The 19,912-nt window shown below is 34.3% G+C and overlaps 1 protein-coding gene across 3 annotated transcripts in view; it reads right to left on the minus strand.

Annotated features, from left to right (window-relative positions):
• Positions 1 to 6,854: 6,854 nt before the first annotated feature.
• The window catches only part of UBXN7 (UBX domain protein 7), a 31,016-nt gene continuing 17,958 nt past the window's right edge, over positions 6,855 to 19,912 (minus strand). For 2 of the 3 annotated variants that reach the window (XM_083363364.1, XM_083363365.1), the window contains exons 6-12: positions 17,019 to 17,165; positions 16,749 to 16,839; positions 16,209 to 16,336; positions 15,674 to 16,061; positions 12,717 to 12,796; positions 12,189 to 12,395; positions 6,855 to 11,187 (exon numbers count right to left, since the gene is read on the minus strand). In XM_083363364.1, coding sequence (XP_083219490.1) covers positions 11,026 to 11,187; positions 12,189 to 12,395; positions 12,717 to 12,796; positions 15,674 to 16,061; positions 16,209 to 16,336; positions 16,749 to 16,839; positions 17,019 to 17,165 — 1,203 coding nt within the window. In that variant the 3' untranslated portion in view covers positions 6,855 to 11,025. The remainder of the gene's footprint in view (positions 11,188 to 12,188; positions 12,396 to 12,716; positions 12,797 to 15,673; positions 16,062 to 16,208; positions 16,337 to 16,748; positions 16,840 to 17,018; positions 17,166 to 19,912) is intronic. The other variant, XM_083363366.1, reaches the window with a different exon arrangement.

Here is a 19,912-nt window from a genome sequence, read left to right on the forward strand (position 1 = left end):
TTTTAAAAAGGCATATGCTACTCACTACGCTTATGCACATACGTAACATCTTTTGCTAGGATACATGACCATTGCTTTTCCAGAATGTGAAAAGTGAAAGATTGTGACTAAACAAAATTTTAAGTACATATAATACCACCAGAAATTATTTTAGCCTTTTTAATAAATATTGTTATTGATGTTAAGCTCACCAGGGAAAACATCATATATTGTTATGTATATACTAGGTTAATTATTTAAAGACTGAAGTGCAACATAACTAGATTCTAAATAATCTATTTTTCAAAATACACAACAGTCCAAACAGTAAAAGTAAAGTCCAAATTAAGAATATTTCATTCTTAAGAATTGTTTAATTTAAAGTGGTTTAGTTGTAATAGATGGTTAGATTCAAAATAGTTTTCAAAAGTGTGTACAAAAGATTTTTTTCTAGCATCAGCTAAATTAGACATACTACATTGAGAAAAATGTTTCTCATTTCTTTCCTGTTACCTTTATTGATTTCATTGCAGAGATGTTAACATAGGAAATAGGTTATTTTGTTATCTAATTTTACCTTCCAAAAGACAGAAGCAGATGAAAAATGTGAGGTTCTTTCCTGTTGACTTTTTTGAATTAGCTGTTTTAGATTCTAAAAGTTTAGTTCCTAAAGAAGTAACCCTGTAAATAATTTTAATGTCCTCCTCTAGTGCAGGCTCTTTTATGACTCAAGGACTTCAACTCCCAGAATTCCTGAGCCAGCATGGCTCAGCTTGGAAACTTCTCCCTTTCCCCTCCGCATGGCTGGCTCAGGATTTCTGGGAGTTGAAGTCCTTGAGTCATAAAAAAGGGTCAAGATTGCCTAGCCCTGCAATAGGCTTTCAGAGGAAGCTGGAACGCTGTTCTGAGCGTTCTATGAGAAAAAAAGCCCTGGCTAAAGTCAAGTTCATACATTAAAGTTAAGGATGGACTAAAATATCTAAAAAAGAAAGAAACATGTAGGACTTTTAATCTACACAAAGAACTTCATGAAATAGGAAAATATACACTCCCTGTCTAAAATTTGAATCCCTTTCTGGAGGCTGTTCATAAACCAGATGAACTACAACATTTTTTTCCTGAATTTTAATCTAAAATTGTATGGATATATAGCAGAATCTATCACGTTTTCACTAGTGGTGCGATACACTGGACGTCCAACTGGGAGTTACGTTGGTGTCCCTATTTTCTGCCTTTCAGCTGTATTCGAAATGATTAGAAGTTCTACCAGAATTGCAGCAGGATGGCCTTACAGTATTTATTCATTTATTAGGCTTACTGTATATGCAATAACCTCAGTTGGCTCATAGTATAACAATAAAACAGAACACAAGTATTGACAACAAAACTACATCTCAGGGTAACCACAAAACAACAGTCATTGTCCCAATACATCTGGAGTTGACAAGTTAGAGTAATCTACATTAGAAAAGACAATTGATAAGGATATTCCTCAGCCACTCATGCAACAAACATTCGACGTAATACTAATCTCTGCAGCCAGCAATATAGGTACTTGTATGCCTTATTAAGAGAAAAACACTTGTCCTCCTCAGATGGTTTGTTTCCAAGCCAGGAAGAAATACAAGATATCGAACAATTGGTAAAAAGTTAACGAAGAAGCACTTTATTTTGCCCAACATCAACAAACAATATTGGACAGACGGTGTCCCAAACATTTCCAATCATCCTTCTTACAAATTTCTTTTCCATAGTTTGACCCAATCATTAACAATATGGACACAGTGAATCAACTAATCATATTGTCTGTGGAGATTCTTAGTCATCCAGGTAATCTTGTCCCAAAGGTGTTTTGAGATAGGTGGTAGTAAACAACTTCTTTGATTTTGCTCACTTACCTTGAAATGGACAAGCAAGTTCTTCCTTTATAGAATGCTATTGCTTACCATAACTCCTATGCTACGTTAAATATTATTTAAAGGGATAAAACAATATTCCAATACTCCCAATAGCAAGTATTCCCCTATCAAAGTGCAGTGCTTGGGAATAAAGTCTGGATCCTGCATAGCAATGCAGCACTTCAAAATTACACTATTTTGAATTGCCTATAAAAGTCTTGAACCTCGTTAGGGAGGGAAGTGACAAAGCAAACCACTGCTAAAATGCAGTTTAGGTTTTCTATGTAGAAGTTTTTCTATTTCCTTTGCCCCCAAAGGAATTAATCAGAACTTTGAGAATTCATTCTTCAGAAGTTTTCTACTTACCTTTGATGAACTGAATGCAGATGAAAGGAATTGTAGGGCACTTAGAGCTTCTTCCCACAAATGGTTGTTGCCAGTATTGCTAGAGATGTTAGAGAGTTTTCTAGATAAGGCAGCAAAAGTTGATGATATTTATAGCCTTTGGAGTATAGGAAAACATCGGTACCCCTGCTTTTCTTTATCCCTAGATGGTTAGGTTTGTACTTCCCAATTTTTACACAACAATCACATGCTGTATCTCCCCATTATGGAAACTTAATGTAATTTTCTGAGAAAAAAATCCTTGGACGGAAATGAGTAATAAATTTTGAAAGCTTCTGTGGGGAACTGGCATATGCATACGAACTCACATGCAACATTCTTGCAACACATCATATACTTAAAAATATAATTGCTGGTTCTAGGAGAGTAGCTATATTGTTCTGTTATAAAGAATCTGGTACTATCTGATAGTACGGTACTTAAGACTATCAGCTTTTATTGAGGCCTAACTGATCATGACAGTGGCTCTTTCATGAAAACAGGTTACAATTTTGTGTAGTCACCTGGGAGTAAGATTATATAAACTAATTAGGGATTACTCCTGGACTAAAATGTATAAAATGTACTCTGTGATTTCTTTATTTTTGTTAATAATGTATCATGAGAAATACTAGAAAGACTTGGAATCTCTCCTACACTTGACTCCACTATCCAGACCAATGAATACTCTGATTCAGAAATTGTCCTTGTACAATAAACTTAACCAAGGATAACTGAATCAAGGTTTATTTTATGCAATTTTCTGGGTGTATATAATAGTAATTATAAGCTACCTCCCAGTAAGAATTTGAAAAATAAAGTTGTAGCTAATGAAAGATAATTGTTTTTCCCCCTACAGAAGAAAGTCCTTTCTTATGAAGGTATCCTTTGTTTCAGTTGTGGGGATGCTTTTTATATACTGAACAGTATGCGCTATTTAATGGTAGCCACAAAGGACAATTGCAGCAGCGCTTCTTAAACTGGGGGTAATTCTCCCAAGGAGGTAATTGGGTATCTCCTGGGGATTACGGAGAAATTTGGAATTGCTTGGCTATGAGTTCTGTTTCAGACTACTGCTGCCAAGAGCCTCGTGCAAAAGAGTCTGTTTTGTTTGTGGGAGTAATGACATTATTTAAGACTGGAGAAGGGTGAAATTGAGTCCAACAGTTTATGAGCCACTGACTTAGGCAAAACAACTTCAACTGAGTGAAAAGGACATTTTATATTTAGTCTACTATACTACTATAACCATCTTTTCTTTTTAGTCAATTTTTGACTTCTGGCAACTACTCACACTAGTCCATGAAGTTTGCTTGGCAAGGATTTTCTAAAAGTGATTTGCCATTCCCTGCCTCTTAAGACTGAATGACTGGCCCAAGGTCACCAGCTGACTTTGTGCCCAAGCTGGATGTAGAACTCCAACTTTTCCAGCTTGATTCCTTGACCACTGCACCAAACTGGTAGTAAAAATAAATAGAAAAGTCTTTTCTTTATTTCCATTTAGTGGCCATCTAGATTTTTGCCACTCATATACGGCAGACCTAATTATAGTCACAAGTTTACAGGTTGTGATAATAGATTTAAGTTATTTCCAATTTAAATTGAGAGCAAAAATTATTCAAAGTCTTGTATAATTAAAACACAACTGAAGTCTTCATATTTGTTTTAGTATGGGCTAAAATTTATCTGTTATATACATTATAAATATATACTTATATATTTATATTTGTATATTCATTTGAAATATATAAATACAGTATGTGTACATTTATTGTTTCAATTTATACCCTGCCATTCATCTTGGTTAATTACATTGTTAAAGACTTATGAAATCTTTTATTAAAATAGACTTCACAAGCAAGAATTGTACTAAGAACATGTTTAAGGATTTTCTTACATGTAGTAAAATCAATTACATATTTCTCACTAATGATATACTCATCTAATATAACCCATAAGTTTTTGTTTAATAAATTTATAGCTTCCATTTTTGTATACAAATACTAAAAAATCTTTAGTCCACTCTGCCCCATCCAATGCCATTGTTCTTGCAACTTAAAGGTCCTCCGTCAAAGATTCATTAAAGATCTCTAACTCATTTTCTAGAGAATAAAATTAGACAGCTGCCATTATAAACATGAAAAAACTAACCATTCCTCATTGCAATTTAGTGGGAAATCTGGAGAAAAAAATGGAGCTGAACAAAAAGCATAAGTGTAGCTTAATTCACAAGTATCATTAGTTCCATCTAGGTCCATGTGCCCTAATCAGGCACAACCATTCATTCAAACTTTTGCTGCACAGGTTTTTCCCAGTTCACCCATGTGGAGTGTTGAGGGCTTCCAATGCAAAGCATGCTGGGTTCAGAGCTTAGAATCTCAGAGTTAGGGGCTGGAATTCTGGGAGTTGAAGTGCACAAGTCATAAAAGGTCCAAGTTTGAAGACCCCTGATTTAGAACAATTTGCCCCTTTTAGCTATCTTCCCAGCTGAGTCCTTGGTCAACCAACCAAGTGCAAGAGATGGTAGGAGCGTGGTAGATGAAACATTTTTTTCTGAGAAGAGGCAAAGTAGTCTCCATGTGAGAAATATGGGAAGAAAGTGTTTCAAAGAGACTGTCTTAATCAATACACTATAACCAAGACAGATTTTATTAAAGATTTTCAAGATTCTATTGTTACCCAGGACCATCGTAGCTTCCGGAAATCTGTGTAATTCCTGCTATCTTGATTTTGCCAGCTACCTGGGACTGGGCACCGGTGAAGTTTGAAATATTCAGATTAGCTTTGGGTTCCACACAGAAGTACTGTAGATATAAAGTGTATCAAGCAGGGAAACCCCAAATTTATTTTGAGCAAAGACCAAAGGATGAAATTTTCTATATCTTAACCTGGAAGTAAATGAACTAAACATTGTATGACTTCAATCATAGCCCAAAGTACTTTCTAAAGTCACTTTTTTGGCATTTTGTGGATCAAATGTAATTTGATTAATCTATATTTGTTTTCTAATGTTTTATAGATGAAATGTATCCTACTATAGAGTTTTTGGCTCTATTTTAAGTGCAGAAGAATTATTGCTGTCTCCAAAACACAAAGGGGTTAATAAAATGTTAAGCATTTCAACAGACATTAGTGGATATTAGTGACAATGGGTTTAATGCCCAGAACTTGGCTAGTTCTGCCATGGTGGCTCACATTTCCATACATTATAAGTTGTAATTCTGTAACCAGGGAACTCTTCAGGTGGGCATACTTTAGTCCTCAAAATTCTGAGCCAGTTTATCTATTGGTTAAAGTTTTAGAAACCTACACACCTGGAACCTATCCAACTCAGGGAAGTTGGCTTTTGGTCTCTTAGCCGCTAATAGGCCATAACTGCCTTCCAAACCACTATATTTTTCCTAATCTAACCACTAATATTCAACAAAGAGTTCACAAAACTATTCCTTCCTGCTTCACTAGAAGTAAAAGAAATCCACTTTGTAAAAATTTCGTGTATAGTATTATATTTTTTCAGAATCTATAAATAATTCTTTTGATTCAGAGCTTGAAAATTCTTTCATCTGAGCTATTGTGGATGAATTAATGCAGCCTTCCACAATGCAACTCTCAATGTGTTGGACTTGAGGGACAATAATTCACAGCGGCTGGGAATTTAGAGGCTCTATAAAGTATGAACAGATTTTATATGACCAGAAAACTATATAAATGAGTTGTTTCTGGAAAAGTAGTGGGTGGTAACTAGTTCTTCTTCCGAGTCTGCTGACATAATAAATCTTGTAAATATTGCATAAGAATTAAAATTATAATTAGTCCTTGAATCAGTGCTTTGTTACAGTTTTAGTATTCATCATGACTCTTCAAATCTCATTTGCAAATTTGAAGCTTGTATGATAGGAAAATCTGAAAACTTTTACTTTCAAACCAAAATGATTGAGTGATACATAAGATTCAATTTGGATTGGCTTATTTCTTATATACCATTCTCACATACAAGTATGGCACAATGAAATTACCCTTTAATCTGAGCCCGATTTTTATTTTTGTAGTAACATACCTGCACTAGAGGATTAAGAGAGAAGTCTAAGATACATTGTGTGTTTCATGTTGGTTTGAATTTTAGTGCTCCTTTGCCCTACATCTCTTAAAAAAGATTTTGCTAAATTTTGTTAATAGGGCAAATGCTATTGTAAAAATAATCCTATGAAGAATTACAGATGGTGAACTATCTGCTCTCAGAATAGCTTTTTTCCAGTTCTGGGACAATTATGGATTAGCATAGGTGAAATGCTTATGCTACATAGATTTTAAGTTTTGATATCTAAAAGTAACCAAGTGAATTGAATCATAGAACATTTATTCGGCATATGCATTTACTAATTATATACTTATTAGCATCTGGTTAAAAAAACACCTTAAGACACTGTGCTGAAATCACAACTATTTCTTAGTTGTAGGTGTAGAAGAGATTTGATTTGGTGTAATATCCTGATTTTATTTTCAACAAACCTCCCCCTCCACTGCAGAAAGTCTTCCTTCCTTCCTCCCTCCCTTCTCTATCCCCCATTCCACACACACACCAAACAGACTAAATAGTGAAAATGTCTGATTTATTTTCAGGATCAAAATATTACATTAGGAAGGACATTTACACATATTTATAAAAATGCAGCAGTTGTACATATAGATCAGAGGTTGCCTTGAGTTTGATCGTTCTCATCACAGCAAGTGAAATCTCTTCCCCCGCTCATTTTAAAATTATGTCATAATTAAAAGAAATGGCTATTAACAGTGTAGACAACAGTTTTACATAGCTCAAGTTATGACAATATAAAGCTAGCAATCCAACTTTAAAAAGTTAATGTTTTGAAGGAACCATAATTTTATCAGAATCCAAATCACATCCTCCAAACTTAAATGTTGATAATATTAATATCTCAATTTCTCCAGATAAAACTTTCGTTTTAAGATTTTGGAATGCCTTTTGAATTCACCTTCTAATATTACACCAGCAGCAATACCACATATTTAAAAGTGAGAAAATGACAATGAAGAGGTAATCTCAAATGATTTTGCAGATGGTAGGCTTGTCCATATCAAACATTGTTATCAATTGATTGCATTAGACACTCCCTAAACTCCAACTACCAGCAATGCTTTGTTGTTTAGTTTTGTGTGTGTGTTGTGTGTGTGGGAGTGCTAGTCCTCCAAAGATCCTTTCAAAGTTCTCTGTGACCACTAATCTGCTTCAATAGCAAACTAAAATCGGACTGAAATACTAGACCCCCAATAGGTTCTATTCGTTTTTTGCTAAAAATTGTCTCTAGAAATAACAGTATAATTTTTTTTTACATAAGATAGAATGATGTTTAGGTCTAGAGACAACAGAGGACAATCTAGAATCAGGCATGGATTCACATCTTTTACATAATTCATATCCATATTCCTTGAACAGTAAGCTTTAAAACAAAAACCTGTAAAAATGATAGTAACAATAACTTTTAAATTATCCAATTATAACAATTTTGTTCCTAATTTAAGATTTATGTGCTGCTTTTCCGCTTGGAAGACACTTTCTACAGTTCTCCCCTTCTCAGAATATCTTAGAACCACCATACATAAGGCCTTCAGCTACTCTGCTAAATATTTTAAGGATATTTTGCTAAATTACTTTTCTTCAGACTGAAGAATCTACTTGGACGAGCAGCGAAAGGTTTCAAACCAAAAAGAAATCCAGTTGCCATGATTCAACTCCCAGACTATTTTAAGGATAGGAATAAAAATCAATAAATGCGAAGATATGTAAGATAAAGATATGAAAAATTAAGTAAATGTTGATTAAATGAATTTTTTTGCCGTTATCCTGGTTTCTGTGCTTGAATCAGCTCCACTCCGAACATGCCATTCACACTTTTTATAGATTTTGATAAGGGAAGTAGCAGACGTGTACAAACAAGCTTGCTGCTTACCTAATCTCTAGCATACTCAGCAGTACTAGGCCAGAAATCTTTTGGGTTGTATTATAGGAGGGTCTTTATTATCTGAATTGGGCAGCCTTCTTCAGGGGAAGTGGAGGCTGGCTAAAGCAATTGGCAAGGCAAGGCAAAAACAGCAAATCACACAAGAGGGCAGGCTGCAATTTCTAGGGTACATTTTCCCCTGCTACTAAGCTTATGCAACATTCTGTTTGCCTCATGGATAACAGTGGGTATGAAATCTGACCTCTAATGATCAAATAATGTTCTACCAAAATAACGGGTACAATTTCAGGGAATTTTGAGAACTGCTCCAAATATGTATGAAAGCACTTTCCATTAAAGGCAATGCCAACATTAAGTGCAAGAATTCTGAGAAAAGATCCGATCTACTTTTGCTGCTGTAATAAAACAAGAGTAAAACAAAGTGATTCATAGGTTTATGATTAGGTGCAGGACAAGGCAAATCCAAAGGTGTCTCTTTTTATAGTAACTGTAGAAATCTTTCTCCAGAAAAGCTCTTCTGGCATAAATATTGTTACATCCTTATGCTCAGCAGTGGGGAATAAAAGTTTGTATACGAGGCCCTGATATAAATTACTAATTGATACCTACATGGATTTGGGGTGGGATGGGAGCTGAGTTAAATTGGTATAAACTACTGAACAAGGAAGAAATTATATTTGTGTTGAAAGACTTAAAAAATACAGTTTAATGGCTTATGGCTATTGCCACTGCCGTTTTTCCAGTAGTTTATAAACTGCTAATGAGTTTAGCAAACTGATTAAAATAAGGATCATACTGCAGGCTTTTAAAGATTTTCTTTAAATACGGCAGAAAATGCAGATCTTGTTCTGAACTTTTGCAGGACAGCTACTGACACCTGAGCCTATCCAAGCATATGGAACTTTTACAAACATTTCCAGAGTTCTGTATAGGATAAATGTATGAGTAAACAAGTTATTAGTTTGGATGAAACATCACACAGCTCATATACAGATAGGAACAGCTTTTTAGAGCAGATCAAGAACTTTAAAAGATTTCTGAAAGGTAAGGCAGAAGGAAAGGTCACAAGAAAATTGAAGGAAAAATAAAGGATGAAAGATGGTAAAAAAAAAAGAGCAACAGTAGACAATATTTGATACAAATGTCTAGATAAATTTTAACAGATAATACTAACTACAGCATCAACCTTCACTGTTCTTTTTACCTATGTCTCAAATGTTTGTAGGCATCAATTTTCAAAAACATTTTATATTTAAAGCTAGATTTGTTACTCAGTATATTGCTGGGTCTCCATTAATTTAGGAACACAATAGCTGCATGGTTTTGAACATAAAAGCAATTATGGCCTATGTATAAAACACTTATTAATCGATGCTACATTTGTCTTACATCTGTTACTAGTATCTATCTGTACAGGAAAAAAAACTAAGCAGGGAAATGTTTTCATTCTACAATGCAGTATAAGTATCTTTAATCCTTAAATTCACATACTTGGATCAATTAAATGTAATGGCAATACAACCCATCCTACTAGTTTAACACCAAATATTACCAGATCCAAAATGATCCAACACTCAACTGCCATTGTATAAAATCTGGAGCACATCTATAATTTTTTGGCCATTTAGAACAAATGATGGCAAGCAGCTATTTATTTGTTTCAAACCGTTATTTATTGTTGGGAAACCATGTTTACTGCTTTGTACTTTAAATTTTATTAACTTAATTAAATTCAATTATTCATCAAAAATATTTTAAAATTACTGAAAAAAAATGCTTGCTTGGAGCCCAGAATCTGTGCACATTCACTAAATGTCAGTAGGAAAAACATCCAAATGGCAGAATAGTGAACGAAAACCTTAAGAAGAGGTTTTATACGTTTTATATTTAACCTCTATGAATGTTTCACTGCTGGTAACATTTTGGGGAAAAAAGAAGAGAAATCAATTCCCTGTCTACAATTTTAACTGTGAAAAGGAGGAAGCCTGCAGTTCTGGGTTACACAAGGCAACTTTATACCACTAAGTACATCTATTATTTTTATTACGACATTTCTCTCTAACAAAAGCAGTACATACAAATCAATTTAAAATAGACACTTTCATGTTCCACATTCTACAGTCCCTTTTGCAAAGTAAATGATTTATGAAAGGTTACTTGGGCAATGAATCTAGCACATCATTTGTTTTTTTCCTTGACTTGTAGCCAAAACACAAAATCTCTTCACATAGTCATTAAAACCTATGCTTCTTTCCTAAAAAGCCTGTGCACAATAAATGTGTGACATTTTATTACATGCAACCAGCAGCAGTATAGGAAGCATTCTGATTTCAGAACATGTGGAACCCAAGGAAAAAGAACACATGCTGAAAACCAAACAATGCACATGTCAATTGGAAACACAAAATCTCTTCCATAAAGGTAGATTGCATATATTGACATGGCTGTCTGAAGAATTCCTTAATGCCTGGTTATATGATCTTTGAAAAATGAAAAAGATTTCTTTTTCTCAGGGGAAGAAAATTATTCTTGCTCTTGGTGTTCTCTTCTGCAGCATGCTGGATGTATCGGCAACTTTATTTTGAAACAGCAACAAACTACTGAACACATAAGCTTTCTTCCAGCATCAATACCAAATGACCCTTTTCTGCCAATTGCATTTTGTTCACTTACTGAGAATATCATACAGAATGGGAAGAAAGAGAAATCAGCAAATGGCTGCCTGTTTTCAATTCTGCGTATGTACTACTTAGTACTGTAGGTGAAGATGACAAGGGAGAAAATTAATTCCTTTCCTGAACAAACACAGTTTCTTGTGGACAAAGACCAGCTTCCTGCAATGTGATGTTATAGTCCAGATGGGAGAGTTTCCTCCGGGGAAAGTTGGTGAGGAGTTCAAAACGTTCATTGGGGTATCCTTTGGACTGTACATGTCGGATGAGAGCCTGCAGAGATACACAACACGTGGTATTAAAACAATGTAGCATTTGTTAGTGGAGGATATATCAGCACAAACTATTTGTATACATACAGTTGTATGAAGTTAAAGAAATTGGGAAAGACTTGAAGGGTGTTCAGTTAAGCAATAGAAAAAGTATTGTTTATAATATTGTTTGTATACAATTGTTTGTTGATTCTGTTTGAAATATGAAATGATATATTTGGGATAATTTTCAAAAGACTTTAGTGAATCAGCACATCAGTAAATGAATCTCTGCAGTTCTACTCTGTAAATAATTTTAGTAAATTGACAGAATTTATTCTTCCCCTTTATGACCACTATAGATAGGCAATAGTTTGGGATCTATGTACACCATGTGAAGAGCACTGGGGAAAGCACAGTTTGAGAGATACAAAATAAATCACACACTTTTTTAATACTTTCTGTCCTTTGGCTGAATAAAAATATAAAGAAGTTTCATCAACTGCCCATAGAGATTCATACAAGACGAGCATGTTTTCACATACACACACACACACACACACACACACACACACACACACACTACATACATACATACATATATATGTACATACATACATATATATATTCTCCCAGAAGAAGGAAGCTAAAGCCACCAGCCTGATGATGACGGATGGGATTCCGTCGAAATGTTGCGCCTACACCTTTAGTTCTACGCGGGGAAAAACCCGAATAACCAAAGATCCACATACAAACACCCGCGAAAACCTCAGAAAACATATATATATGTTCATAGATTCCTATATTTCCTATCCAGGAATGGGGTTGAGCAATCTTTCTGCAGCAAGTCTGCTGTTTTACTTTTGATTTTTAAAGTGGGGTAGTGGTGGGGACAGGTGGCAGAAGTGGAAGGACATGGTTGAAGTTTTGTGTTAACATAGGGATTCTGTGGGACATTTACAACCCAAAATGGGAAGCTTTGTACACCTGTTTTTATTGTTGTTTTTAAAAAGTAAAAATCACCTTGGTATTTCGCTGAATAGAAATGCAAAATAGTCCATGAATGAAGGTTATTATATTTTTGCAAGATGTGGTACTGGCTATCAGCTTGGTTGACTTCATAAAGGGTTGGATCAATTCATGGAAGTCTTGAGGATCAATGGCCACTAGCCTTAATGACAGTGTAACTGCCTCCAATTGCTGCGCTTCATTGTGCAAGTTGGTAGTCCACTGTGAGAACAGACTGCTAGATTAGATGGGCCAGGATCTGATATAGTAGGACACTGTTTATGGTCTTATTTTTTGCATTTTTTAAAATCTGAATTTTATTTTCACTTTTAATATTCTATAAGATAAACAAGAATACAAACTAACTTCCAAATAGCAAATCTTGAAATACAATAATAGTTCCTATATATTGTTAGATTCATCAAAATTAGAGCTTAACAAACTGAAGCATACATATTTAATACACATATACATAGGTGAGAAATGGGTAAATACTAAAACAAGAACTGTATCTATCTTGAAGTTTTAATTATTTCTACATACCAGAAGCTTAGCTTGTTCAGGCAAGGAAATCTGTTCCCTTTTCCCATCTGGATATCTTAACATTAGTTGTGCTTTTGGTCCTGATAAAAAAAGTTAAATGCTAAGTACAACTGCATTTAGTTTTTGCCTTTATTACTTTGATAATGAAATAACCACCACATAATAAGGTTTAGTAGAAAACAAATGAATTTAAAAAAATCTTTTGAAAATGTCAGATTTACGGGGCTGATTAGTGATCACTCCTCAAACCTAGAAAGATTATTGTATAATGAAAAAAAATCCTAAATAATCAACTGGAAAAATACTTTTTGGCTCATTAAAACAGGGGTACCCAACCCCTGGGCTGCGGCCCATTTGGAACTAGGCTGTGCAAGCGGCAGGCACATGCATTTGGGCACACAGCTCCATTTGCATGAACAGCGGACACTCGCACGCATGAGCGAAGCTCCATTTGTCACTAAAACAATGTCTCTCAACAGATGTTGATACAATTAAACTCTCCCATCACTACAGATTCATGCCTGTTTTGCTTTTGAAAGGTGTCATGCATGTTTTCCCCTAGGTTGCACAGGCAGTAGCAAAGACCAAGAAGAGTATTTATCATTTTTATTCCTTTTTCTGCTTATTTTAAGTGGGAATGGATTTTTTTTACCCTTCAATTATTGTACACACTCTATACCAGACATGTCAAACACAAGACCCGGGGGCCAGATCCGGCCCGCGAAGTGGTTTCATGTGGCCCACGAAGCCATCCTGGAAACAGTGAGGGAACGGCCCCCACTGCCTTGGCCCTGGCCCAGAGACCCTCCTTCTGCCAGAGACCCTCAGATCTGTCCCACTCCTGCCCAGGCCCCCATAGGCACCCTTGATGCGAACGATGTAGAGCTGGCCATGCCCACCCAGTAGGTCATACACACTCTAGCCACGCCCACCCAGTAGGCCATGCCCACCCTGGCCACGCCCACCCGGCCCCCTGAGGGCAACCGCAATGCTGATGCGGCCCTCAATGAAATTGAGTTTGACACCCCTGCTCTATACCCTATAATGAACATCTCTGCATCTGAGGAGCAGCAGAGGTTGAGGACCTGGCTCACATCCTATTTCACTGCTCCCTGTATAAGAGGGTGAGAGACAGGTACCTTGGCCTATACACTAAACAAATAACCCATTGGGACCTCCATATCAAAATAACTTACCTTATGTGCGGCCAGAATTTGAAAATTACATTTAGCACAGCACAATACCTGAGCAAAATGGTTTGGCTGAGATCGGCATATGTGAGACTGATTGGGCTAGATTGTAGGAGTGACAGTGAAATATAATTTTATCATATTTTATTTATCTACATCTTAAATTGCCGTATTTGATTCTAATTTATTTTAAAAATGTACTTTATCCCATTTTGATTTAAAATAGTATTTTATTTCTAGTTTATCCTAAATTATATACTAATTCCATTCTAAATTGTTTTTAAAAACTGCATTTTTAGTATAACATGTTTGGAACTCTGCACCTTGATATGGCCCACAGGCTAATCAATAAAGATTACTATTATATGATTTATATCACATATATTAGCAGGAAGAGATTACTGTCGGTGGATTTGATAATGCTTGGGATTTGCTGTCATATCCTTTATATTTATTCACAGACAGCACACTTGACAAGTTAATGGCTACAACCAGCATATATTTGTTTTGATCCTCAATTATTCTGATTCTTCTTTTTGTTTTCTAATGGGACAAAACCACATTCTTTCTGGTATTTAAGGAACTACCACCCTATCTCCCAATATGAAGTGCCTCTTATTCTTCCCCTCAATGTTAAGAGTTTGTTTTATCTTCTAAAATGTGAAAAGTGAGTTTTAGCACCTGCTATATCACTCAATTCTGATAGTTATTATCACACACTGGGCTTCTTTCTCCATCTGACTGTCTTTCTTAAGAGTTGTTTCCAGTGTTAGTTTAAGTGATACCACCTCCATTTTTTAAAAGGAAACCTAAACTCTTTCTCATTAGATGAAATGTGGTTCTTTCACAACAGTTGTGCAAATATGCTAATAATGTATTTTTTTCTTCAAGGATTGCTATAAGCTTGCATTTGCTGTTAACATATATCACATTATTTTTAGGTAGAAAGTCAAATATGGCACAAACATCAAATTCCCAACTTCTCTCTGTATCCCCTAGGTGACTACCAATTGAAAACCTTTTATTTATTTAGTCAAATTTAGAGGCCACCTGACTCCTAACAACCAGGGAGGAAGGGAGGTTCCAATTTAGAAACTGAAAAAATATCAGAAAAGAATTCATGAACTGTCCAAAGTAATACATAAACAAATATGCCATTTAAGAGGGACTCAACTATCACTTTTTCCAAAGCCTTCTCCATTAGCTTCGTAATCTAACCTTCCAATAACTTAACAATATACTATGGTTGATAAATGTATTAAGGTTGAAAGCCTAGTTTGGATTATAATACTGTCCTGACAAAGAAACAATTATGCGAAGTTACTGAAATTAAAAAAAATACTATCCCCTATAAAGAAAACCTTCAGCTGAATAATGATTCATGGCAGTGTCGTAGAGTCACATAAAATTATACATCTTAGTATGCACAACACTTTTATCAATTTGTTACACCAATCAAGTTATATATGTTTTGATTGAACAATACATATTACTTTTCATCATTGAAAGTATAATTCCCAGCATATCCAGCTAGTTACCAATGGAGATGATGCTGGAGGTTATTTTTTACCAACTTCCACAAAAGAACAAATTTTTAATCCCTCATGTAGATTATGAACTGTTTAGCCAGGTTTATACTTGTTTACTACTTAGGTTCATTCAGTTTATTAAGTGCAGCAGAAAGAAAGAAATACTCTTTGGTAAAGATTTCTTGATGAGACTTTTGTAAAGTTCTGAAATTGACTAAGTGACAGGAACCATGCTTACCATTCAGGCTTGGTTCCTTCTGTAAATCTTCTGGCTTAGTTCCAGTTTCTTCTAGCACTCCCGAATCTACAGAAGATGACAGTCCCCTGTGGTTTATGATCATCTCGGGTTCAGTTCTTGGTTCAGGCTGAGGCTTTCTGCCTTCCTCTTTTCTACATCCCAAATCCTTGTGTGGAGATTTTCTAGATTTGGCAGAACTTTCTGGCTCATCATCATCAGAACCACAAACAGAAATAAACTCCTCACTTCCAGAGAAAAGCTCTGATTCGGACTCTTCATCTGATCTGCTTTCCTGCTTGATTTGTTCAGAGTCAAAATGCGTTTCCTGTAATGATGCCCTGATTGCAGCTTCCAACTGGCTATCTTCACTCGCATCAATTAAGCTCTCCTAATCAATCAATCATAACACAAAACAAAAAGATGAGTTACTTTAAAACACATTATTTTGAGACAGTGAGAGGGGAAGAGAAAGGCGCCATATACTTTTATTTCTTATTAAGAATGAAAAATATACTGTTTTTGTCATTATGCTTACTGAGCGAGTACGTTTCTGGGGAGGGCTGGTGGAATGTCCGTCCAGTTGTCCATGTTCACCTAGGAACCCAGTCACTTGGTCCAAAAAAGAAGTTACATCTAATTGATGCCATTCCACTAGTTTCTGCCCTGTTAAAAATAACAATTGTACTTCAATAACTGAAATCTTAGACCAAAATCATCACAGATGTTGTTTTAATTTTTTATTGATTCTGTAGAGGCAAGAAATATTGCGAATAAGTAAAAAAAATACCAATGGCTAATTAGAAGCTCTTAATCCTAAGTATCACAATGGCCAACTATATTAAAATGGATTTAAAATATCATAGACAAAGCAAACAAGAATATTAAATTTAACATTAAATGTAAACATTAAACCTATTATACCTGATCATGTTCATCTGATATAGACTGGAAATCTTGCCGGCAAACATGGAAACTATAGTCCTTCCCTTGTTAAACCAATGACATTGTTTATTGTATTATGTAAGAACACAATTCAGAGTTAATATGCTTTCAGCCTTTTTTTTCCTCTTCTTACCTGTCCTGGGGTCCAGGATAGACACATAAGGGAAATCTCCCAATTTATAGAATTGTATATATCTTTGTCCTTCCTCACTGTCATGGTATACCTGTACAAGAGTCAAGAAGGTTCATTTAAAATTCTTGAAAACATTTGAATATTAAAGCAATTTAGCATTTGTTAATAAAATCTGATACAAAATATGATACGGATAAGGCCAGAGTAAATATCAAATAAATACTGGCTGTTTCTAATTTTTTAGTTAAACTGAAAACAATGCCTTTATACCTGCCAAAAAATGAAGTGTTCCCGGATAATATTTTTTACAGCATCATTGCTCCAAACATCACGATTGAGACACTGACAGGCAAAATCTTGCACATTCTGTATATTAATCATGAGCCACTTGTTCTGCATTTGACCACACTCCTTGGCCTGAAGACAAACAAAACATTAAGAACATTAGCCAAAAAAGAATTTTTTTTAAGAAACAATGCCAGCAATGATGGCTTCTATTTATTGTTCTAGGCTTTTATAAAACCCTTTTTTATTTGTTAAGTTCTACCAGGACTCAACAGTGTAATACACGAACAAGCATGACAAGCAGCGTGCAGGGTTAGAAGTCTCTGCAGGTTAACTTGTCATATCAAGATTACACATTGGTAATCTCAGACCGATGAGTGTTAACATGCCAAAGAGAGAGAGTTAGGAAAATAAACTTTCTTTAATTCCAAAACTGATTGGAAAAAAGGGAAATAAATGAATAAAACATTTAGAAGAAAATATGGAATGAGTTGCATTGATCTGATTACAAAGCAGATTATCTGATTCAACAGACAAAATAAATTTGGCAGATTAGGATTAAGATTCTTGATAGATTGTTGTTCAACTATTCATTTCCTCTAATTTACCATTCATTCATATATGTTATATTGTAGTATTATTGGTGAACTTTTTGTTGACCAGATTGCAAGTGGGGGAGGTGGCAGGGTTTGAAGTTGCAGGAAGAGATCTTACTGGTTTGAGTCTCAAAGCTGGCATTGCCTGATTGGTTGGTTGCAAGTTAATGTAGGAGTTTGATCAAGAATGTAATTCTGATCGCTGAATTGTCATACCTGTTGAAAAAAAGAGTGCTATATCAAAAATTGGAATGGTCATATTTCCTAAATAACTAGGACAATTGGGATTTCCTTAAAGGAAATTTACTCATGAGTTTAATTAGTTATGAAAAGAAACATAGATTCATGAGTACCCCTTTTTGACTATGCATATTGGAAAATAAGATTTCACTTTTAAAAAGTGAAATATCTGATCCATTGGCCACCGAATAAGCACCACAATGGACACAGAAGCACTCACCTATATTGAAATAAAGCAATATAGAACACAGTTTTCACTAGGATTTTACAACAAAACAACTTTCTCAGGTCAACCACTAAAACAATATTGTAGTGGAGACATTTCAGTGCCAAATAAATATAAATAGGTTGATTTATTATTGGAGGAAGATAATTTGAACAGCCACTTTGATTGAAAGACAAAATTTATATAATCTTATAATAATCTTATATATTGCTTTTGAAAAATTTACAAGTAAATATGTATAAATTGTGTGTACACTTCCAGTTCAAACTTCATTTTATAATTATATTCCGTAATATCTTTGCAAGACCCAAGCACCAATGAGATCCTTTCTTTCACTCATGGAAAAATGTGCATAAAAATAAGCGTGAAAGTTTTCAGGGTTTTCAGTTTTATACTTGATTGTTTAGGTTAAAATGTTAAAAACTAAGTATTTATTAGTTTAACAATTTTTTGTTTATAGTATTTTAATTAATTAATGGATCAGTGATATAGATTTGTTTTATTTTGACAACTAATTATTTAAATAGAATTTATAAATGGCGAGACATACTATAAGTTAAATAAAAACCAGCATTAAAGTTACTCTGTTTTTATTATAGTTTTAGTAATATTTAAATTGCTGTTAATATGTAAATTGGTATTCTAATTTTTCTAATTTTTGGTGATGGAAAAATAACCATTCTACAGTTAAAGTTACGTGAATAAACTCTTTTCTTGAATTAAAAAGGAAATATTTCTTCTCAGTAATTTTATTCTGTATTGGAGATTAAGAGATGTATATTTTTCACTAATACCTACTATGACAATTAAAATGCCAACATGCCGGAAACTACTTGAACATCTGAAGAAATATTTTAAGAGAATTGCCTCAGAATAGATACTCGCATTAGGATTACAATATAACATATTGATCCAGGATGTTAATCAACTGACCAGGTATTGGAGTAAATCAGCACCATAATAGTAAAAGGTCTGATCTTCTTCATTAGTTAAATCAATGAAATGTATGATAAATGCATTATAATATAACCATATTTAGAAAATCTCAAAAATGCACATTATCAACTAAAGGTATCAGTATTTTTATGATTTGTCTTAAAATTATAAAACAGTTGATTTAGTAAATACATTGCCTCCCTATTGATATTGACATTTTCTCAACATGCTTAATATGGCTGATTCTTTTTTTAATGTATTTGAATTTGACATATGAATTCAAGATAACAAATCTTGCTTATAAACTGAAGAAGCTTCTTGGATAAGAAGCGAAATGTTTTCAAGGAAAAACACCTTTGGGACTTGCTTATAAAACTTATAGTGGACTAAGTTATGCAGCATGACATAAAAATGGAACTAAAATATGTTTTATGTTTATCCAAAATAGCTGTAGCATTCAAAGAATTCAATATACGTTTTATTGGGTTCTCCCATACTATGGAAATAATTCAAAGATGCTAATTCAAAGATGCTTCAGAATGTTCAGTGGAATAAAACATAGTACTGTCTCCAACTCTTAAAGCAACCACACCTTTTAGTGGGATTGCACAACAGCTACATAGCTCTATTTACTGCTCTAGAAAAGGAAACTAAATAAGGCAAATGCCTTTTATATCTAGCTTTTTTCTACACCGCAATATTTTTTTATATAGTTTCACTTATCTGGCTTTATTACACTCATAAAACTATATATAAATCTGTCAAGTAAGTTAACCATTTTTAGAAGAAACAGAAGGCTTAATAAATAAGTAGCAATAATAAACAAATATCAATATAATAAAGCAATTGCAGAATTTAACACAAACTTGATAGTTGTGTTA

Source organism: Vipera ursinii (genome assembly GCF_947247035.1).
Source record: "Vipera ursinii genome assembly, chromosome: 5".
NCBI classification, from domain to species: domain Eukaryota; kingdom Metazoa; phylum Chordata; class Lepidosauria; order Squamata; family Viperidae; genus Vipera; species Vipera ursinii.